The sequence below is a fragment of the Miscanthus floridulus genome, chromosome 14, assembly GCF_019320115.1.
Source record: "Miscanthus floridulus cultivar M001 chromosome 14, ASM1932011v1, whole genome shotgun sequence".
NCBI classification, from domain to species: Eukaryota; Viridiplantae; Streptophyta; class Magnoliopsida; order Poales; family Poaceae; genus Miscanthus; species Miscanthus floridulus.
The window spans coordinates 92,433,790-92,458,144 of NC_089593.1; the positions used below are offsets into that span (position 1 = coordinate 92,433,790).

The 24,355-nt window shown below is 50.0% G+C and overlaps 1 protein-coding gene across 1 annotated transcript; it reads right to left on the minus strand.

The window, feature by feature from the left end:
- Positions 1-16,871: 16,871 nt before the first annotated feature.
- On the minus strand, positions 16,872-17,822 carry LOC136504008 (uncharacterized). The gene has a single exon (XM_066498904.1). It carries the CDS (start codon positions 17,820-17,822, stop codon positions 16,872-16,874), a length of 951 nt encoding a protein of 316 aa, XP_066355001.1.
- Positions 17,823-24,355: the final 6,533 nt, after the last annotated feature.

Sequence of the window (24,355 nt, forward strand, 5' to 3'; positions counted from 1 at the left end):
CGGCAGCGGCAATGCTGGTCCGTGCAATGCCCGAGCCTTCTACCACGGAGGGGCGGCAGGTCCGTGGCGAGCTCCGGGATCTCCTAGAGACCGCCGCGGTTCAGCAGGCCGAGAGTTCTGCCTCCCGACGGCACGAGGGCGTCTCGAACCTACCCGCGGCACCGCCTTGGCAGGATAGGGAAGCCCCGGCTCGTCCCGAGCCCGCTCGAGCGCCGATAGCCCATAGGGCCCCCGTGCTTCTGGACCGCCTCGGCAATCGACGCGAGGTGTAGGGAGACCATGAGGTGGTCAGCAGGCGACGACGCCACGACAATGAGGGGCCTGCTCGGGGTTACCACCCACACCGAGGCAGTCGCTACGACAGTGAGAAGGACCGCAGTCCTTCTCCTGAACCGCCAGGCCCTCGGGTCTTCAGCAGGGCCATCCGCGCTGCCCTTTTCCTGGCCCAGTTTCGGCAACCAGCCAATCTCACGAAATATAGCGGCGAGACCAACCCCGAACTCTGGCTTGCCGATTACCGCCTGGCCTGCCAGCTAGGTGGCGTGGATGATGACCTGCTCATCATCCGCAACCTCCCCTTGCTCTTGTCAGACTCAGCGCGAGCCTGGCTTGAGCACCTTCCTCCCTCACAAATCCATGACTGGCGTGACTTGGTTAGGATGTTCGTCGGGAACTTCCAAGGCACATACGTGCGCCCTAGGAATTCCTGGGACCTTAGAAGCTGTCGCCAAAAGCCGGACGAGTCTCTTCGAGACTTCATCCGGCTCTTCTCCAAACAGTGCACCGAGTTGCCCAGCGTCGGCGACTCAGAGATCATCCAGGCTTTCCTCTCCGGCACCACCTGCCGAGACCTGGTTCGAGAGTTGGGTCGGAACATACCACGCTCCGCTGCTGCGCTCCTCGACATCGCCACCAACTTTGCCTCGGGCGAGGAGGCTGTCGGAGCCATCTTCCCCGACAGTGACTCCACGGGAAAGCAGAGGGACGAGGCCCCCGAGGCCTCGGCCCCCCACCTCCCCAAGAGAAAGAAAAAGGGGCGCCTAGGGAAGCAGGAGGTCCTGGAGGCTGATCTGGTCGGGGCCATAGAACGCAAGAATCCACGAGGCCCTAGAGGCACTAGGCCTTTCGATGACATGCTCAAGAAACCATGCCCTTATCACCAAGGCCCGGTCAAGCATGCCCTCGAGGATTGCTCCATGCTGCGATGTTACTACGCTAGGCTTGGGCTCCCCGACGATGATGCCAAGCAGAAGGGTGCCGGCGATCAGGACGAAGACAAGGACGACGGGTTCCCCAAGGTACGCAACGCCTTCATGATCTTCGGTGGGCCCTTGGCGTGCCTTACGGCATGGCAGTGCAAGAGGGAATGCCGAGAGGTCTTATTGATCAAGGTGGCCACCCCCAGTACCTCGAGTGGTCTCAAGAGGTGATCACCTTCGATCAAGATGACCACCCTGACCGTGTTCCGAATCCCGGGCAGTACCCACTGGTTGTTGACCCGATCATCGGCAACACCCGACTCTCCAAGGTTTTGATGGACGGAGGCAGCGGCCTCAGCATCCTCTACGTCAATACCCTGGAGCTCTTGGAGATCAACCAGTCGAGGCTCTAAGGCGACATTGCCCCCTTCCATGGCATCATGCCAGGGAAGCGCACGCGACCGATCGGGCGCATCAACCTTCCCGTCTGTTTCGGCACTCCCTCCAACTACCACAAGGAAGTCCTTACCTTCGAGGTAGTTGGGTTCAGGGGAGCCTACCACGCCATCCTGGGGCAGCCGTGCTATGCTAAGTTCATGGTAGTCCCCAACTATGCCTACCTAAAGCTCAAGATGCCAGGCCCCAGTGGTATCATCACGATTGAGTCCACGTACGAACATGCATACGACTGCGACGTTGAGTGCATTGAGTACGCCGAGGCTCTTACGGAGGCCGAGACCCTCATCGCCCACCTCGACCAACTCAGTGGTGAGGCGCCTGACTCCAAGCATCGCGCGGGGGCGTTCGATCACGCGGAAGCCATCAAACTCGTCTCGGTCGACCCCGCCTGCCCCGACGACCGAGCGCTGAGGATCAGTGCCACCCTCGACATCAAATAGGAAGCCGTGCTCGTCGACTTTCTTCGTGCAAACGCCAACATATTTGCATGGAGTCCCTCGGACATGCCAGGCATACCGAGGGAGGTCGCCGTGCATGCCCTAGACATTCAGGCCGAATCTAGGATGGCGAGGCAACGCCTATGCCGCTTCGACGAGGAAAAGCGTAGGGCCATCGGTGAGGAGATACAGAAACTCTTGGCAGCCGGATTCATCAAAGAAGTGTCCCACCCAGAGTGGTTGGCTAACCCCGTGTTAGTCAAGAAGAAAAATGGGAAATGGAGGATGTGCGTGGACTACACCGGTTTGAACAAAGCCTGTCCAAAAGTCCCCTTTCCATTACCCCGAATCGTTCAAATCGTTGATTCCACGGTAGGGTGAGACCTTGTCTTTCCTTGATGTGTATTCTGGTTACCATCAAATCAAGATGAAAGAGTCAGACCAGCTTGCGACTTCTTTCATCACACCATTCGGCATGTACTGCTACGTGACTATGCCTTTCGGCCTCAGAAACGTAGGTGCCACGTACTAGCGGTGCATGACCTAGGTCTTTGGCGACAACATTGGGTGGACCATCGAGGCCTACGTAGATGACATCATGGTCAAGACCAGAAAGGCCGAGGATCTCGTCGACGACTTGAGGATAACCTTCAAATGCCTTAGAGAGAAGGGCATCAAGCTCAATCTCGAGAAGTGTGTGTTCGGGGTCCCCTGAGGCATGCTCTTGGGATTCATAGTCTCAGAACATGGCATTGAAGCCAACCCAGAGAAGGTCTCGGCCATAACTAGCATGGGACCAATCAGAGACCTCAAGGGAGTACAGAGGGTCATGGGATGCCTTGCAGCCCTGAGCCGCTTCATCTCGCGCCTCGGTGAAAAAGGTTTGCCTCTATATCGCCTCTTGAGAAAATCCAAGCGTTTTTCCTAGACCCCTAAGGCCGAAGAAGCCCTCGACAGACTCAAGAGGCTGCTCACAAATCCTCCTGTCCTAGTACCCCTGGCCAGGGACAAGGCCCTCTTACTCTACGTCGCCGCAACGACCCAAGTGGTTAGCACTGCCGTAGTGGTAGAGTGGCAGGAAGAGGGACATACTCTGCCCACCCAACGACCTATTTATTTCATTAGCGAGGTGCTCTCCGAGACCAAAGCACGCTACCCCCACATCCAGAAGCTAGTCTACGCCATGGTCCTAGCTTGGCGCAAACTACGTCACTACTTCGAGTCTCACTCAGTGACTATGGTATCATCTTTTCCCTAGGGGAGATAGTTCATAACCGGGAGGCCTTGGGCAGGATAGCCAAGTGGGCCGTCGAGCTTATGGGGGAAACCTTGACTATTGCGCCTCGGAAAGCGATCAAGTCTTAGGTCTTGGCCGATTTTGTGGCTGAGTGGACAGACACCCAACTGCCACCGTCTCAAACTCAGATGGAGTGCTAGACCCTGTACTTCGATGGATCCCTAATGAGAACCGGGGTAGGCGTGGGTCTACTATTCATCTCGCCCCTCGGAGTACACATGCGCTACATGGTGTGGCTCCACTTCGCCGCCTCCAACAATGTGGCAGAATACGAGGCCCTCATCGATGGCTTACAAGTCACCATCAAACCTGGGGCACGGCACCTTGACGTCCGAGGCGACTCATGGCTCGTCATAGATCAAGTGATGAAGGAGTCAAATTGCCTCGACCCCAAAATGGAAGCTTACTACAAGTTGGTATGATGCCTAGAAGACAAGTTTGATGGTCTCAAACTAAATCATGTCGCGCGGAAGTACAACGAGGCCACCGACGAGCTGGCAAAGATGGCCTCGGCACGGGCCCTGGTCCCCCCGGATGTCTTCACCAGAGACCTCCACAAACCTTCCATTAGCTACACCTCGACAACAGAGGAGGGCCCACCTGTGGAACCCATGGCAAAGCTCGACGCCCCCTCTGCTGCCGAGACCCCGTCGACCGAGCTCGAGGTCATGGAAGTCAACACTAGGCCTCCGCAGACTGATCAGGACACAGATTGGTGAATCCCGTTCCTCAATTGGCTTGATCAGGGGGAGCTTCCTAGCGATAGAACCGAAGCACGATGGCTTGCGCACCGAGCCAAGACCTACGCCCTCTACAATGACGAATTGTATAGGCGAAGTCCCTCAGGTGTCCTCCAACGATGTATCACTGCCGAGGTGGGCCAAGCCCTGCTTTAGGACTTGCACACAGGCGCCTGCGGGCACCATGCGGTGCCTCAGACGCTCGTAGGGAACGCTTTCCGCCAAGGGTTCTACTGGCCAATGGCGGTCGCCGACGCTACCAAGCTAGTACGCTCCTGCGAAGGATGCCAGTACTATGCTCGACAGACACATCTCTCGGCCCTGGCCCTGCAAACCATCCCCATCACATGGCCGTTCGCTGTGTGGGGGCTCGACATGGTCGGGCCTCTGCAAAAGGCCCCCGGGGGCTACACCCATCTACTAGTATCAATCGATAAGTTCTCCAAATGGATCGAGGCTCGTCTGATCAATCGAATCAAATTTGAGTAGGCTACGCTGTTCTTCACTGACATCATCCACAGGTTTGGGGTCCCCAACACCATCATCACCGACAACGGGACATAGTTCACCGACAAAAAGTTCCTGACGTTTTGTGATGACCACCACATCCGTGTGGCCTGGTCGGCCGTAGGACACCCAAGGACCAATGGCCAAGTGGAGCGTGCCAACGGCATGATCCTACAAGGCCTCAAGCCAAGGATTCACAACCGGTTGAAAAAGTTTGGCAAGAAATGGCTCGCCGAACTCCCGTCGGTCATCTGAAGCCTAAAGAACACTCCAAGCCGAGCCATGGGGTTCATGCCTTTCTTCCTGGTCTATGGGGCTAAGGCCATCCTCCCCACCGACTTGGAATATGGTTCCCCGAGGCTACAAGCCTATAACGAACAAAGTAACCGCACCACCCAAGAGGACGCCCTCGATCAACTGGAGGAAGCCCAAGACATCGTGCTACTACACTCGGCCAAATACCAGCAGAGCCTACGGCGCTATCATGCCTGATGCGTCCGAGGCCGAGACTTGAAGGTAGGCGACCTGGTGTTGAGGCTAGCACAGAGCAACAAGGGCTGCCACAAGTTGACCCCGCCATGGGAAGGACCGTACATCATCGCCCAAGTACTGAAGCCCGGGACCTACAAGCTGGCCAATGAGAAGGGCGAAGTCTTCACCAACGCTTGGAACATAGAACAGCTACGTCGCTTTTATCCCTAAATTTCCAATCATTGTATATGTCGTTTCTCGAAATACAATTAAAAAGCGTCCTTTAGTTGGTCTAATTTTTCGAGAAACCCCCCGAGCCCATCATAGGTCTCGGCAATTCAGTAACACGGCAAGGGAGACTCGGCTCTGCCTTGGCAGAACTAGGCCTCCCTTGGGGGCTAGATTGGGGACTCCCCCCTAGGTCCCATGCACCATTCTTTAGTTGTTTTTCGCAAAAATTCCTACGCCAAGACTCTAGCAGGCTTTGACGAATCAGTTGTAAAAACTCCTCGGACCAAGGTCTGTTTCCTAAGCAAGAGGCCGGTAGAGCCGCGAGACGGCCTACGCCTCTGGGCTACGACACTCCCTCACTACCTCTCGCCCAAGGGACGGCTTAGGCCCCAAGAGGGTGTTTTGCAAATGAAATCTGATTAGGAGCAACAGAGGGCAAAGGCTCGGAAACATAAGAAAAACAACTAAGAAACATAAATACTTCAGAAATAAAGGCCTCGACGGCCACAAGCGTTATGATGCAAAATAACTCCTACTCTATTTTTACATAAGCCCCTGGGGCCCATATCAAGGCTCAGGGCCTTCAACACCGGTGGGTGGTAGGGGAGGAACCACCTCCTCTTCAAAGAGCATCGCCAGCGCCGTGCCAGGGCCTTCCACCGCCTCCATCAGCTTTGTGACCGCCGCGTCAGCCTCCTCGTCATCATCAGGCAGGACATACCCATCACTGATGGCCAGGAGGTCGACACCGACGTAGTGAGAAGAGATAACGGCCAGCGCACGCTTGACACCTGTGTGCAGCGCTCCTCGGAGTCGCTCGCGCATCTGGTTGCTCAGCGCGATCAAATGGTTCCCCAGGGAGCTACCTGACTGAAACCCCTCAACCTCTAGGGCCTCGCAGGCAGAAAGGGCAGCACGCTTCAGCGCCTTGTGCTCCCCGATCTCAGTCTCGAGCACTGTCTACACCACGCTGGAAGCCTTGGCGGCCCGAGTAACCTCCGCCTCTGACTCTGCACCGCGGAAAATGGAATGAGGTCGAGCGAGGGAAAAAACAACCTAAGTTAGGGGCGGAAACCCACGGAACTCACCCTTGGCCTTCTGCTCCCAGCGTCGGGTCTCGACCTGACAGGCCTCGGTTTTCTCCTTCCAGCGCAGGGCCTTGGCCCTAGAAGCCTCAGCCTCCTCCTTCAAGCGCTGGGCCTCGACTCGAGAAGCCTCGATCGCCCTGGAAGCTTCACTCCCCAGCTCTGCATCACACAAGGGAGTTAGGGAGCGAACATGAGAAAAAGAAAACAAAATGAGGGGACTAAAACTCACCCTCGACCGTCCCCCTCCAAACCACAGCCTCGGTCCGTGAGGCCTCAGCTGCAGCAAGGGCCTCATCCAAGGCACCTTTCGTTAGCTGGTGCGCCCTCTGTTCCGCCCCCAGCTGCCCCGCGAGATCCGCGGCCAAGGCCGTAGCTTCAACGACTTGGCCCCTGAAGGCATCCCGGTCTCTGACTGCGCGGGTGAGCTCCTCCTCCAACTCCTTCACCCGCTCCGCTAGAGGGGCGAGCTGCGTCTGGGCCATGGCCGCCTCGACCTTCGCGTCGGCACAACGAAGGCGGAGGTCCTCTACCTCCGAGCTCCGCGCCGACAGGAGCTTGTTGGCGCCGGCAACAAGGCCCTTCTGCCACTGAAGCTGGTCCCAGACGTCCCTCTCCTGTCGGAGAAAGACCGACTTCCCAAGGGACTAGGTCTCGAGCTCCTAGGGAAGCACAACAGGGGTCATTAATTACAACAAAACAAGAAAAGGACAATGTCGCGCGAGAAAGGAAAACGCAAACCTGGGTGACTCCGGGCAGTTCATCGGCCACCACGGACAGGGCCGTCCATAGCGACCGCTCCGCCAGCTGGTGGTATTGCTCGAAGGTGCCCCAGCGCCCGCCCTCGGCTGTGTCCTCAAGGGCGAATAGAGGCTCCCCCTCAGGGTCGTCCTAGCTCCCCCATAGTACCCGCGGGTGATCCCACCCGCGAGGCTTGGGTCACGACCGCACGAGGGTCGAGTTTCCCTCATCCAAGACCGGCACCGGCTGTTCCACGACATCGGCATCCTCGGCGTCGACCACCTACAGGAACGACGGACACACATAAGGAAACAAGGGGTAAGGGGAGATTGAGGAGGCTCGGAGGCTACAACGGCACACGACTTACTAGTGAGAGGAACCCCCGCGACGGCCGCATCGCGATAGGGGTCAAGTTGCCGCCCCTTAGCTTCGCCTCTACCGTCTCCCCCACCCGACGAAGAATTTCCTCGTCAGAAAGGGCAGAGGAGGACATCCGGGTGCCCTCAATGGGCTCACCCGGCTTCATCTCGAATAGCCACCGGCGCCGAGCCATCAGCGGCAGCACCCTCCGGCGGTGGAAGGCGGCCATGGCCACGACCACAGCCACGGTGAGACCATGGCCCTGACGCCTCGCTAGCCCCTCCAGAAGCGGCTGCAGCTTGGGCTGGTCGTTCTTTGGGACGCCGTACTTCCATCTCTCTGGGCAACTCTCCACAATCCGCCCAGTGTAGGGGGGAAGTCCTCCGTCATCGTTGCGGAGGTAGAACCAACTCATGTACCACCGGCGATTGGAGGATGCGAGTTGGGCCGGGATATAGAGGTGCAGGCGGTCCTGACGCACTTGGAGAGTGCAGCCGCCAGCCCTCGTCGCCTTCCTCTTACCCGATGTGCCCATCGGCTTGGTAGTATGCCCCGCCCGGAATAGGTGGAGCCACAACTCCCAATGGGGAGCAATCCCCAAATACCCCTCGCAAACGGCAACAAAGATAGCCGCCTGAGTGATGGAGTTGGGATTGAAGTTGTGGAGCTCCACGCCATAGTAGTGCAGGAGCGCCTGCATGAACCGGTCCGCAGGACGCCGAGGCCGTGCTCATGAAAGGAGACAAAGCTCACGACGTAGCCGTCGTGAGGCCTTGGCTTTGGCTCGCCGTACGGAGCAATCCACTCTAGCCTGGTGGGGTCTGTCACCAAGAGAAGGAGTCCACCGTCGACAAGCGACTGAAGCATCTCCTCGGTGACGTCCGACGGATCCTAGGGGTCCGCCTCGACAACGACGATGTCGCCGGCCATGGATGCGATGGACGAATCGGGTGCGGCAGTGAGTTTTTTCTCTTTCCCACGCTCTCCCTAGGCTCGCTCTTCTCTCATCTTCTTCCCGGCACCCGATGCTCTAGCGACGGCTCGATGGAGGCAGTGCTAATGTAGGCAAGGTAAGATGAGGAGGGGCAAGACCCTTCGGGTATTTATGCAGGGAGGAGGCGAAACGAATGGGCGACAAAATCGGGGAGGTTTTCCCCCGATCCGGCGCAGTTAACCATGAGCCGATTTCGCTGGCCCACGCGCCCACGTCTCCGCATTAAATGCGAGGACAGTTACGTCCCATCCACCACGTCATGCTTGGCCACTACGGTAGCAGGCATCGTTTCACCTCCCCATGAAACCGCCTCAAAAGGTGCGCCACCCATTGCCGAGCCAATAGGGAAGATATTCCCCGCGGCCTATTCCTTTCGTATGAAGGAACCAGGCTCTGAGCCTATTACGATCTAGGGGTTCAAAGGCTGGGCCTCAAAGGGTTTTGACAGCCGCCCCAGGATAACAGAGTCAGGGACGACCACGGGCGAGCCTATACGGGGCCGAGGCCCAAGCAAGCGAAACGCTTGGGACGCCTAAAGTCGTGTTCGAGACCGGCAGGAAAGTCTCCGAATGGGATCCCACCGTAGGGAGGCACCGAGCCACCGAGGCCTAGCAAACGGCCTCGGCACCCACTAGAGAAATCCTCTGGTACTCTTGGAGTGTGTCTCTGGACCGCTAGCCGTCCCCTAGTGAACGGGGTTCAGGCCTCCACTCGGACTACCCGATAACAACTCACCAGAAGTGCCACCGCTCGTGCCCATCGAGGGTAGCGAGGCACATTCCACCCCTCCTTCCGAGCGAAAAGGAAGCGTGAGGGTCACACAAAAAGTCAGGGGAACCCCCGACGGCCTTCTCGCTCTATGCAGAGGCTAAGGGGCTCTTCCTGCAACCTTGCCGAGACCCAGCGACCCCGGCTCGCACTCAAAGGGGCTCGGCAAAACAAACCCTCCTTCCGAGCAAAAAGGAAGCGTGAGGGTCGTACAAAAATACAGGGGAGCTCCTAACGGCCCTCTCACCCTGTGCAGAGGCTAGAGGGCTCTTCCTGCAAATACGCCGAGACCCCACAACCTGGGCTCACGCCCAAAAGGGGCCTTGGCAAACAAACCCTCATGCACGAGGGGCATATAAAAAGCCAGGGGAACTCTCGACGGTCCTCTTGCTCCACGCAGAGGCTAGGGGCTCTTCCTGCAACCTCGCCGAGACCAGAATGGGCTCGGCAAACAAACCCTCCATCTGAACGAAAAGGATGTGTGAGGGTCGGATGAAAAAGTTAGGGGACCCCTGACCGCCCTCTTGCTCTAGGCGGAGGCTCGGGGGCTCCTCTTGCACCCAAGACAAAAGACAAACGGTCCAAGCCCACGCTAGAGGTTTCATTAAAAAACACGATAAAGGGCACCGAGCCCGTTACGGTCCAGGGGTTCGAAGGCTGGGCCTCCAAGAGGTTTCGACAGCCACCTCAGGGCAACAGAGTCAGGGACGACTTCAGGGCGAGCCTACAAATGGCTGAGGCCCAAGCGAGCAATCGCTCGAGGCGTCCTAAGTCGTGTCCGAGACCGGCAGGGAAGTCTCCGAATGGGATCCCACCGTAGGGAGGCACCGAGCCACCGAGGGCCAGCGAACGTCCTCGGCACCCACTAGAGAAACCCTCTGGTACTCTTGGAGTGTGTCTCTAGACCACTAGCCGTCCCCTAGTGAACGGGGTACGGGCCTCCACTCGGACTCACCCGTTAACAGCTCACCGGAAGTGCCCACGCTCGTACCCATCGAGGGTAGCCTGGCACATTCCACCCCTCCTTCTGAGCGAAAAGGAAGCGTGAGGGTCGTACCCAAAGTCAGGGGGACCCCTAATGGACCTCTCGCTCCGTGCGGAGGCTAGAGGGCTTTTTCCTGTAGCCTCGCCGAGACCCCCGCAACCCGAACTTGCGCTTATGGCCTCGGCAAATGCGATGAGAACTACATGTGATAGATGTCTTAGTTTGTAAGCATCATACGTGACAACGTGCACGAAATCTTCTAAAATTTTTATCATAACCTCCACATATGATATCACGACATCTCAACAAGTTTCATGATTTTCGGACTTCGTTTGCTTTTTATAGAATTTATAAACACTTCACACGCAATTTCGCGGACATGTTTCGTGAACAAGATGTCTGAAATTTCGGGTCCGTTCCAGGATACGGCCTCTCACAACACTCACTAACATGACTATCAATTTTTGAATCATTAAACTCCATTATTCGTACCACGTGCAGTTCAAATTTCTAATTTCCGGAAAAATTCAAGTAAATGAAATAAAATAATTAAATATAACAAAAAGCCACAAAAAAATCCCCAAATTGTAACTAGGAGTTCCTGTTGCTTTAAAAAGGCTGCACAAAAAACTTGGAGGCCAAAAACAAAAAAAACAAAAAAACTTTGCCGAGTGCCGGGGCATGGCACTCGGCAAAGGGTGTCTTTGCCGAGTGCCAACCATCAGGCACTCGGCAAAGAATGTTTTAAAATTTTTTTTTAAATTTCCTCTTTGCCGAGTGCATCCACAGGAGCACTCGGCAAAGAAATAATAAAAAAAATTAAATCTTTGCCAAGTGCCGTCCAGAGGACACTCGGCAAAGTATTTTAAAAATAAAAAAATTGTTCTTTGCCGAGCGCCAGATCTGAGACGCTCGGAAAAGAATTTAAAAAAAAAATTTAAATCTTTGCCGAGTGCTAGATCTGGGGCACTCGGCAAAGAAATTAAAAACAAATCTTTGCCGATTGCCTAATCGCAGGCGCTCGGCAAAGAAGGCCGTGACAGGACGCCGTTTCATGGGCAGCCTATGCCGAGTGTAGAGATTTTGCCGAGAGTCTGGCACTCGGCAAAGAAGTCCTTTGCCGAGTGCCCGTGTTTGCTGAGTTGCCGGCACTTGGCAAAGAGATCTTTGCCGAGTGCAATTCTTTGCCGAGTGCAGCACTCGGCAAAGAAGGTCTTTGCCGAGTGCCCGATTTTTGACACTCGGCAAAGTCTCTGTTTCCAGTAGTGGTCGTCACTAGGAGATGTGGCTAGGGAGGGTGTCACACCCAATTTTACAGATAAAATTGAATGCCCAATATGTGTACCCAGGAAACAGTCACACACAAGTCGACAAATCATATAAAGTATCATCACGGTGTCACTTACATCAGATCCATAATACAACTTAGTCTTACATCACACAGCGGAAAATAAAAAGATAATAAAACTCTCGTAGGCTTCATCACAGGGAAGGTCAACTGGTTGACCACAAGCCTAAAAATCCTCCGGGAAATCCTCATACCCGTTGTCATCTATTACCCATCCGGGATTTTTATCCAAATAAAGAAAATAAACAAGTGTAAGTACATCCCGTACTTAACAAGCTAACATGGGGTTATGAAGCTCAAAAGGATTGACTCTGGTTTACTGCAGTTAGCATTTTTAGTATGACAAGCTTTTATTATCAGATATTATCAAATTATGCTTAAGCTCCCATTTAATCCCATAAGAACATATATCAGTGTAAAGTGTATCTTATATCATCATAGAACATCTTAAATGAACATTAACAAGTATCCAGTTATTCTGTGAGTTTTCCGGGCCGCTGGTGACCGTGAGCACGGCTGTTATAATAGTTTGTTACCCTCTGCAGAGGTGGTGCACATTCACCGCGAGTCGTGATCCCCATATGCTCGAGTTAATTACTCCCATGTCACTACCAAGGTGAGCGGGCAGGGTACACTATGAAGCCATTTCATAGGTTTCCCTAACAAGTTAGGGCCGCTAGGTTTCCTTGGCAGGCAGATGTAAGAACCCCCCTTTCCTATGGCACATATCCATCGTTGCTATACTCATAGGAACAGAGGCAGCCCTATACCCAACGTGGCAAGCCCCATTTGCACCAAAAAGGTAACCTCTAACTAGCTAGGAAAGATCCTATTACTGAGCTAAAGTCAGAGCCATATGACTCTCCCGATTGCACTGTCAGTCCTAGCTTTTGCCGATAGATGAGTCCTTATGGAGGGCTGGGAGCAATATGATCAAAGGTCATTTGCACTTTTGCCCTATGGAACAGTTGATATAATTCATGTTAAACTCTTAGTCCCATAGAATCATTCATCTTCATGTATATCAAGTTCAGTTAGAGCACTAGCAATCTACCCATATGCATTTAACCCATAGGAGACAAGGAACAGGATAAACAATCACTAGGATGTCCTTACGGGTATCAAAATTAGACACATGCAAATGAGTAATTGATTAAAGTGAAATAGGACATCAAGGTAGGCCCATGCTATACTTGCCTTGGTTCACAAACTCGTGCTGGTCCTGCTGGTCGTCGAAGAGTTTTTGGTCTCCAACGTTTTCCTCACCGTCTGAACGCGACCAACACGACAACATACAACATTCCAAAAGCATTCATGCAAAGCAAACATTCCTATCATTAGAACAGTACACCAACAGTATTGAAAACAAGATAAAATGTTTGTAAAAATAATCTACGTCTCGCTACGATCACGTCAACGCGAAGTTCACGAAAAACGGAGCTAAAATGCGAAAGTTATGATTTAAACGGGTTTTCCTATAGCAATATATTTAATTAAATCTAACCATGAATTTAAAAAGTTCCAAACTTGACTAACAGTGGTTCTAACATGTAGGTTATGGAATTACGAAGCTAACGCGATTTGAATGGATCAATTCGGAGCTAAAACGACAATTTTATAAGTGAAACAGTTCAAATGGCATTTCTGTAAATACTGAAAACGTATTTTGGACTTAAGCCGTGAAGTTTACGTTTTCCAAACAAGAATGCGCATTCGGGGAACTACGCCTTGGACTGCGGGTTCAATTACATGAAAACCGAGGGTCTCTTTAGAAAAATAAACCGCGAAGGGGTATCGGATGATCTCGGCCGTTGGATTAAAACAAGCGGCCAGGAATGGATCCGATGGAAGGGAGAAGAAGGTGGCCGGCCGGAACAGTGATGCCGGCGGCAAACACCATGGCCGGCGGCAAGAAGGTCACCGGCACGCGGGTAACTTGGCCTACGGGCCTCGGTTTGAGCATCCGAGAACACCGGGGGATAGAGGGGAGAAAGGAGACCTCGGCAAGGCCGAGAATGGGGCCGGTGGAGGCGGTTGGCGCGGTGGCAGCCATGGCCGGCGGCAAGGAGCTCCATGGCGCACTCAAAAATGGTCATAAAAGCCACCATATTCCACAGGAAAAGGTCGGGGAGAGAGAGGAGAGCACGACGAATCTCACCACGGAGAAAATCGGAGACGGAGGCGGCTCAGGGACGGCAATCCACGCGGAGGGGCGGTCGGCGAACCTCGGTGCTGCTGCGGTGGTTTCCGTGCACGGCGAGCGCGCGAGAGAGGGGGGAAACAGCAGGGGCACGCGGGGGGAGGCTCGGCTGCTATTTAACAAGGCCGAGGAGTGGGGGGAACGCTCCCACGATGCACGTCGTGGGCGACGGTTGCTACAGCGCCGGGCGCGGGCGGTTCCGAGCCGCGTGGGGAAGAGGACGACGTTGACATGCGGGGCCGAGCGGTCAGCGGCTGCGGGGAAGGGAGCGACGGCGGTTGCGGCCAGGCCGTTCGGCTGGGCTGGGCCGGCAGCGGTGCTAGGCTGCACAGCGCGCGGCTGGGCTGCTGGCGCTAGGCCGAGCGAGGCGCGCGGCTGGGCTGCTGGCGCTGGGCCGAGCGAGGCGGGGAGGCGAGCTGGGCCGAGGGAAAGCTGGGCTGCGGGGGAAGGAGAGAAGGCCAGCGGGCCGAAATTCAAGAAGGGAGGGGAAAAATGATTCTTTTCTTTTCTTTTTCTACTATTTTCCAAATCCCTTTTTAAATTCAAATTTCAATTCTTTTTGAAATATTTAATAAATTCCTAACATTCACAAAATGATATGCAGCAGCATGTATGCATCAAAAAGTTTCTAACCTTATTTTTTTTAAATTTTAATTCCACAAAATTTATTATTTCCCTATCTTTTAATGCACACATATTTGCATAAATAAATCCTATTTAGCTATTTTAAAAGAAAGTCATTTTTAGGGTGTTACAGAGGGGCAAGGCGATGTGCGCGGCGATGAGGGCGGGCCGGGGAGGTGCGCGAGGCAGAAGTGGCGTGCCACATGCGTGATGCAATGGGGGAGAGGAGTCAGAGTCGCATGGGGGAGCGTCGAGCGCGCATGGGGTTCCAAGTTGTGGGATGGGAGAGGATAGGATGAGTGATGAGGTTTGGTCCAAATAATCTGGGCCGTTTGATTTGAGTGAGTGAGAAAAAAGAGGGTAGAGTGGATCTCATCCCTTGGTTTCAAATATTGGCTAGTTCTGGGTGCAGTTTGCTTGGTGCACGTAGGAGAGGTCATGACTGTGTGGGACATCTTTTGGTGTGGCTTTAGAAAAGTTTACATCGGTGCATTATATATGGTAGAGATAGAGATTGGAGACAGCATTGTGAAAATGCCAGGGGGGGGGGTATATCTATATTTTTTGGAGAAGATGGTGGTGATAGTGCTGAATGTTTTTTTTTTGTTTTGAGATAGGGAGATGGTTGTGTATGTATATATACATGGTACAGTGGGACGCAGGAGGAGTTACACTACAGCTCTACTTCCTCTACTTGTACAGAGGAGCTTCATGTGGCTCATCATGAGATTTGGACCCAGCACAGTCTTCCGGAGAGCAAATATATAGTGTCCAGAACAACACAAAAGACAAAGCGCAAGTGTAAATGGTACTAATATTTCCCAAATGAACTATGCCCGACAGAGCAAATATTATGAGAGGAGCTGTACTGTACCTGTATAAAGTATGAGAAAGGCAGATGTTATGAGGCTGCCCATTATAATTTCACTTAACAATGTTATAGTGATTGATGTCTAGGGTCAAGTTGGTGAGGTTTGGTGGGAAATTGAACTTATTGGTTTTCACAATGCGTATATGTTTCGTTATTTCAACAGATGTACAAATCTTTTCTCTACAACTAAAATGAATTTAGAGGAATCGTACACAAGCAGAATGAAAGGGACGACCTGTGATCCTCACCCCATGGTTTCTCACACACACACGTCGCTGTTTTTTCTCCCCCAGGCTTCCCAAACAGTTTCTTGTCAAAAACGAAGTGTACGCGATTGACTCAACCACACATATTTGAGCATACATTTAACTAAATCTCTGATAAGTAACCACAAATTTAGTAACGATATATAATTTTAAGCACTACAGAAATAACGATAAACCGCACCTATATTTGTCTTAAGCTAACTGCTGGCCACATCCATTATTATTATATAAAAACTTAGATAAACGTAGCCATCTCGATGAAAGTACAATGTACAATACGGCAGCAAAGAAATGGATGATGTGAAAAACCCATTGACCCGTATGTTTTTAATAAATGTGTCGTACGTGGGTAGTATATGTTAAGGTTTCTGAAACTCTAACTCTAATCTTGGACTCTATTTCCTACCTATAAAAACTAAGCATGATATGAATCTATCTAGATGTGCACTAAGGTTTTGCTATGTGTTTCGATGTCTCTACCACAAAATATTTATGCAATACTAGTTCCAAACTTATCAACTAGCCTAGAAAGCGAAACTAGAAAGGTTTTGATAGAAGGTAGAGAACATGAAATCCCATTCGACAGCAGCGATTTTTCTTGAGGTATTGAGAAGCTCATGCTTTCCCCTATAGTCTTCGTTTGAGCCACTCGCAAGGATGCCTTTTTAAGAGCTCATGCTTTACCCTGGGAGGCGGCACACATGGCTTCGGCAGCTAAGGTTGCCGAATCCCGCCAGGCCCATGACAGCTAATCAGCCGAGCCAGCCGTGGAAGAAGGGCATGCCATGCAGGGGCTGTGTGCTGCTGCCAGCCCTGGCCATGCAGGATTCTCCGCACCGACGCATGCTGTCCTCGGGCATTTCGTTCCGTCCACAGGGCCTCAATAAAATTCCTACCGAGAGACTTGTCCTCGGCCGGCAGCTTGCATGGTCGGTCAATCACTGATGCATACGTGGAGAAGCCGCGTGGCTGGCTGCTGAACCCAACCAAACCAAAAGCTTTCTGACGTCTGCAACGGTATCAGTGGCGAATCTAGAATTTTGTCTCAACGTATGCCGCCAAAAAAAAGTTCATATACAATTCAGTAAATCCATTTCAGCAATTCGGTAATAATTGTAAAATTGACAACATAATTCGTTATATATGCACTAAATAACACAATAAGGCTTAAATTCATGGATTAAGTTCAAACCATCCACTAAGTATAGTATAAATAGTTCAAAAGCCATATCAATAATTGAAATAAGGCATAAAAGAGAACCAGCGACTTACAATGCTATTTTTGTGACTATTTTATTCGACGCTTTCGAAGGGACATAAATGTATTGATTATATCATCTTCATCAACTTCAAAGAAAATATCCTGCTCAATAAAAGTTACTAGATAGTCATCCAGAAGACTATCTCCCATCTTATTTCTTAACTTTGTTTTCACAAAAACCATTGCAGAAAATACCCTTTCAACACTTGCCGTTGCCACAGGTAGAAGTAATACCAATTTGAGGAGCTCATAAACCATATCATACACTTTGTGCCTCTTTGTTTCAACAAGCTTAACTGAGAGATCAACAATATTGTCTAGACCTTTGAAGCTATCATCATATCTCATGTCATCAATATAATTATCTAGCTGCAACTCAAGTTTGAGCAAATTATTATTTGAGAACTCCTTTGGGTAGAACTCAGCTAGTCTACGTAGCTTCTGTGCATCAAAAGAAGCAAATGACTTGGAAGGACTGAAGGCCGACATACAAGACAACAACTCCATATTAATCTCATCAAACCGATTATCAAGTTCTTGACTTATTTGATCAATGACACCAATATATACTTGTCTTCTAAAGTGGTCATCATTGGTTTGCTTTTGGGCGCGAGCTTTCCTTGCTAATTTTCCATAACGAACATAATCATCATTCATAGCAGGAACTTCAACACCATGTTTATCGCAAAATGAAGTGACATTCTCAAGAAAATTTTCCCAACCATCATACCTCAATTCTTGCATTCTTTTCTTTGCCACATTAACAAGTGATATTGCATTAAGAATATCTTGGTCCCTTCTTTGCAAACACTCAGATAACTCATTTGTATATCCAAGAATAATATACATTAAGTGTGCAAAGACAACAAACTCAAAGTTCTCAAACGCTCCGGTCACAAAATGTATTTTGGTCCAATCATCCTTATATGCAGGATCATCCCCAAGATCAACCAGTACATTATGGATTGCTTCATACATAGTAATGATGCTGCATACATTTTTGTAATGAGATCCCCATTAAGTATCTCTAGGTCTAGGCAAACCCATCTCTTGATGTAATCCAGTTCTAGATTCAATTTCACCACAGTCAAGTGCTTTCTTGACATTCTCAAGCCTAGCATTTCTAAGCATGTCATCACGCTTATAGGAAACTCCAACAATATTCAATAAGATAGATATTTGATCAAAAAAAGTCTTGCAATCAGTATTTCCCTTGGCAACAGCAACAAGAACCAATTGTAGTTGATGAGCAAAACAATGAATAAATAAGCAGAAGGTGATTCTTGCATGATCAATGTTTTCAACCCTTTAATATCTCCTTTCATGTTGCTAGCCCCATCATATCCTTGACCATAGATTTGAGTCATAGTCAAGCCATGACTAACAAGTAAAGCATCAATTGCATCCTTAAGTGATAAAGAGGTAGTATCATCTACATGAACAACTGCAATAAAATGGTCACATGGCCTTCCCAATTTATCAACATAACGCAAGCAAAGAGCCAGTTGTTCTTTATGTGATATATCACTAGACTCATCAGCTAAAATTGCATAAGGCTCATCACCAAGTTCTTCAATTATTTTCTTTCTAGTTTCTAGGGCACAACAGTGAATAAATTGCTTTTGTATGTCTGGGCTAGTTAAGGTACAGTTACCTAGAGCATTGTCCAAAACATACTTCTTCACTTCTTCACTATTTCTGGCAAGAAATTTCAAAAGTTCAATGAAGTTCCCTCTGTTGCTAGATTCTTCACTTTGATCATGTCCACGAAATGCCAACCCTTGATGCAAAAGAAACTTGATACACCTAAGTGAATAAGTCAACCTTTTCTTATAAAGACGAAGATCCTCATCACTCCACTTCTCAATATCATAATCAATTGCTACCTTGGGATTTGTAAAGCCAATGTATCTCTCTTGAGCTACAATATGTGCCTTAGACCCCTTATGTTTGCGAAGTGCTTTCTCTCCTATATTCCAATTCTTCTAGCCATCAACAGTAAATGTGTCTCACCCAGTACCCTTCTTGAACAAATAGCATATGAAGCAAAACACAGCATCCTTCTTAATACTGTACTCAAGCCAATCATTATTATACATCCAACAATAGTTGAATCCCCGATCCCTATCTGAAATCTTTCTTTTTGGAAAATCATGTGCAAAAGGTTTGAATGGACCTTTAATAATATATGCTCTTCGAATTGCATCTTGATCATTAACAGGATATTTTAGAATAGGATGTCTTTCACTTGGATCATGTGGAAGGCGATTGATGTCATAAACTCGTGGCAGTGAAGACGGTTGTGGCAGTGGCATAGGATTTACAATTTCCTCAACTACTCTCTCATGAATCTGCTCTTCCACCACAGGTTCAATCGGATCAGGATTAGAAGTAGTAGCAGCTGCCGCAGCCTTCTTCGTTGCTACATGCTTCTGAAAAAGAGATGCAATGTCCCCGTTTCTCTTCATAATTGCATAAATATTACAAAGAACACAATGCCAAATAATTAAATAAATTGCGCTTGCACGATTGAACTCTCACATACGATTATGGATCACTCACATGATATGAGTACTGAACAAAAGATCAATCAAGATCGACTTTGATGTTGAGAAAAATCCTCCACCTCGCCGCGTGATAGATGATTCTATAATTTTAGCGCTAAGCAATTAGCAATTAAAGTACACATGAATTTTTTTAAAAGCCGAAGAACAAAGATTGAATCCCACCAGAACAATTGTGATCACAAATTCGCCTAGATGCCGCCGGTGGCCGGTGCCACCGTAGCCCGTACGGTAGCGCGTAGGCTAAACAGGACACGAGGTCGGTGGTCACGAGGACGACAATGACGGCACTGGGCACTGGTCATGGGCGACAGCCGATGCGTGAAGATCCGTATGACCGTATTACGGTATTAGGTTGGCGTACTGGTGTAGGGCAGGGCGAAGACACGAAGTCAAACCGCCTCAATCCGTAATTCCATATTGGCCTTGTCCCAGGATCTGTCTCCATCGCTGGGCCACCTAGGCACTTGGGCCTGACGCTCGCTCGCGATTTCGTGGAGACACGGAGTCACGGCCTGCCTCTCGCTCGTAGCCGCTAGCACGCTCGGGCTCAGCAGTCAGGGACTCAGGTATGCTGCAAATATGTATATATAGTTGCTCTCACGCAGGAATTGCAGTGCATACCCGGCATACACTGTAGCACCGCCACTGGCCGGTATGATGCATGTGGGGCTTCTGCTGGCGCCAGTGCGGCTGGGCCTGGTGGCTGTAGCAATCACGGCATTGTCGCTGCTGTCTTCAGCGCCCCTCTGTTCCTTGTCTTGCTCAACGTACAGGTTCAGAACCAGAGTCCAGCCTGACACTATGAAAGCAATTGAGTGGCTGTATCAAGCACAGAGACATTTCTGGAACTGCACCGAACACAGGCAATTCCAGACGACTCCCATTCTTATAATTGACACAGCAGCGCCTTGCATTAGGATAGCACTGAAGGAAAATGCGATGGGAACTAAACGGTGTGCGGGCCACAATGCTGTTGAGTGTGTGGGGTGAGGCGCACTGTCAAATTAAATAGCAATGGTGCTGGAACCGTGTAGCAGGGGTGCGGACAATTTGATGTGGAATGTGGGGTTGGTGCGTCTAACAAGGATATATATTGAGGAGATTTCCCTGTTCGGCTGGTCACAATTCCAGCTGAATTCCAGCCAACGCGCACAGTGCCCCGATTCAGCCACCAGCAAGGTTCAGCCGGACAGCATTTAATGCAGTTCAAATTCAAACACCATTTAATGCTTTTCAATTTGAAACACCAGCAGCCACGCCATTGCACTACAAATCAAATGTTCTTTACAACCAGGAAGCTCCATTACTACGTCATTTAACTCCACAAATCAAATGCCATTCATTACAGCACCATAATTAACAGTATAATGACACGGCACATCTTTGACAGCATTGCAGTCTGAAATTGAGTAGTACTGCACACACGGGAGACCAAGAATGATCATCGTCACCGACCGACTCGTCGCCGTCGATGAGCGTTGCCTAGCAGCTAAGGATCCAGCCGGTTGTTCCTGGACGTGTGCCGCCGCGCGCTCGCGTAGTCCGTCGTCATGAACCACCTCATCCTCTTCCTCTCCTCTACCCACTGCTCGGCGTGCTGCTGGCTGCTGCCATGCCTCCCGCTTCTCACCGCTACCGCCGAGCCTTCTCCTGCCACGAAACCAAAGACAAGTTTCAGCCGCTTCTCGGTGACAGAAATAAATCGGCAGCTGGTCACAACACAGTGAAACGTGACGCGACCAATGAATCACAGAGCGAGGATGTGCACTTACCAACAAGCACTTGCTGATGGAGCAGGGACCTAAAGCTCAGGAGGAAGATGAGAGCGACCAAGCTAACTCGACCAACGAACCTCGTGCTGCCGTGTGCCGTCCCTCTCGCTGGCGCAGTCTAGTGGAGCAGTGGGGTGACTGACGGGTGAGCAGGCGTACTGCATATAATGCAGGAGGTCATGTCAGAGCATTTCCAACAAGAAGTACAGGTCAAATGGCATGAGAACGGATTCAGATTGTTTATTTCAGAAGAGTTGTGAGCACAACACCTCTGCCATTTCACCTTTCTTGGCGGCCTTGCATAATACAAAAGTTACATGATCAAGTAACCACTGCTTTTTCCAAGTTTTCCCCAGGAATCAGTTGAGACTCTAATCTATTCGTTACCAATAATAGAATGCATAAGAATACAGAATACACAGTATAAGGTGTTCTGAAGCCATGCACTCAGTATAAATTTATCAGGTGATAGCATTAGTATGTTTTACCTTTTGAAGTACCTATCCAAACATTGCCGTCTAGGATCTTGGCACCGATTTCAAAAGCGAACAACCTCTGTAGAAAATTTACTCAAATCTTCTCTGTATAATTCAAACGTAGTCTATGTAAGTAAATCTGAAAGTACTTGTAATTATAGACTCAGCAGATGCCATCTACCTTATGTCAGTTTCAACAAGACCCAACAACTGACAGTAATCTTCTGAAATCAAACTGCGGAAGCCTTCATAACTAAACACCACCTCTTTCAGATACAAATTTTATTACCGGATAAGAAGAGTAGACAGGCAACAGATTAAAAAGGTTAGGTTTATTTTAGGAGAAGAAAATACAGTATCAATTATCAAAGTTTCAATGCCACAAGGACTAAGGCATGCAACATATAAGTTACATGATCAAGTAACCAACTCAAATGCCTCCAAGTTGCCACAAACTAACTAAGTTAGATAATCAAACAGTAAACCAAACGACATCATCATCATCTTCATAATGTAGGTGCCAGATATTGCAAGTATCACCACAATCCAATACAACATGAACAATTCTTTGTCTGGGAAGTTCAGAATCTCATAATAGAACACTGAGAATGTCCTACACAATACATAGCAGAATAAGACTTCATAATCAAATAGTGTTCATACTAATAGTTAACAAGAACAAGAAGGTTATGAAATCTGATCCCAGCAGGAAGGCACTAGGTGGGAGCCAAGCAGCTTCATCTGATCCCAGCGCACCATGACTTCACTTCCTTCACCTGCATGTGTACGTATCCTCATTAGTCGCACACTACGCAGACAAAGTAAATGTGCATGACTTCACTGATAACATCTACAAACCATAAATGATTCACTTACATTGTCTTCCCAAGGAGTCCAAGCCCATATGTTATCCACTCACGGACCTGTTCCATGTCATTAGGATCTCCCAAGGCCATAGCTGCCACTTGACTCAACGGGCCAAGGTCCGGCGCCTGCATAACCCGCCGTGGTTGGTGTTGACCCTCTAGCTCATGCATGTAGTTGTGCAATGCACAGAGAGCAATAATTATCTGGGTTGGCTTGGTCCCTTGATAGTGAGGTATGCCTTTCAACATCTGCCACTTAGCTTTCGCTGCTCCAAATGTTCTTTCTATGACATTACGCAACTTGGAATGGTGCCGGTTGAACAACTCCTGGGCATCAGAAGGCCCCCTAGTCTAGAACTCCTTCACCCAGTACCTCTTATTTGGATACGGCGTCAGATACCCATTGCGAAGTGCGTAACCGGAGTCCACCAAGTAATAGCGGCCTTGACAAATTCAAAGCTAGATATCAGTCCATGTTGAATAAGCTCCAGCATGAAACAACCAAACCGACTAAGTTCAACTAACCCGGCGGTGGATGTGGGAAAGATGCATCGGCGGCAGCCTTTCTTTTCACCCGCATATCATGGGCGGAACCCTCTGTCCCTGCCCTGATATACGTGAACCTCATGTCGAAGTCACAGACCGCAACAACATTTTGGGTTGTCCTCCCTTTCCTATTAATGTGGTCATCACGGACTCCTTGATCAATTATGACATCTCTGTGAGTGCCATCCATGGCGCCAATGCAGCCATCAAAAAACGGCGTGTACTCCACCAATATAGCTGGCTTTCCTGAATAACTAGTGTCCCTAGGCCTAAGCACGTCATCTGCAAATCTAGTCATGGCAGCTAGTACATGGGAAAATACCTTGCTACATGTCCCCAACCCCCTCCTAAACCTCTCATGCATTTACCTCTGGCATTGATTTGTACCACATGCCCATAGAAACATGGCTAAAGCTTCAATTGATTCAAGCTCCCTACTGCCTTTTAGCCCATAGGTGTCACGTAGTATGCTATGCAACCTAACCAAATTTTCAGGCCACATTCGGCAGTTTTCATAGCACCTACCAGCATCTGACAACAGCTTATCTACCCACTGTCTTCCGGTAAGTTTAGGCAATGAGAAAAAATGGTTACCTAGCACTACCGGACATGGCTGATTTGCCGAGTGCAAAAAGCTTTGCCAAGTGCTTTCTGTCGGACACTCGGTAAAGGAAATCTTTGCCCAGAGCCGGACCCAGCGGCACTCGGCAAAGATAGGCCATCAGCAAATCTGCCTTTGCCGAGAGCCGGACACTCGGCAAACTTTAACCATCGGCAAAAATTTTCCTTTGCCGAGTGCCGGGCGCTCGACAAAGATTGGCCATCGGCAAAAAAATCTTTGCCAAGTGCCGGGCACTCGGCAAAATTTGGCCGTCGGCAAAGGTGGCCGGCGTGACGGCGGCCACCTGCCGTCAGCCTTTGCCGAGTGCCCCACCATTAGGCACTCAGCAAAGGGTTTTTTAATATTCTTTGCCGAGTGCCCTGTCACAACTTGCTATTAGGCATTTGATGAATTGATATTCTTTGCTGAGTGCCCCACCGTTAGGCACTCAGCAAAGGGCTTCCGTCTGGCTTTTAGGCATTTGATGTCACAACTTGCTCCAAACTTTCTCAATTTTTTACCATGACCTCCACATGCGATAACAAGACACCTCGATAAGTTTCATGATTTTCGGACTTCGTTTGGATTTTATATGATTTAAATACATTTTTCCTACAAGTACATCGTCATGTTACGACAACAAGATGCTCGTAATTTCATGCGAGTTCCTGGATATGGCCTCA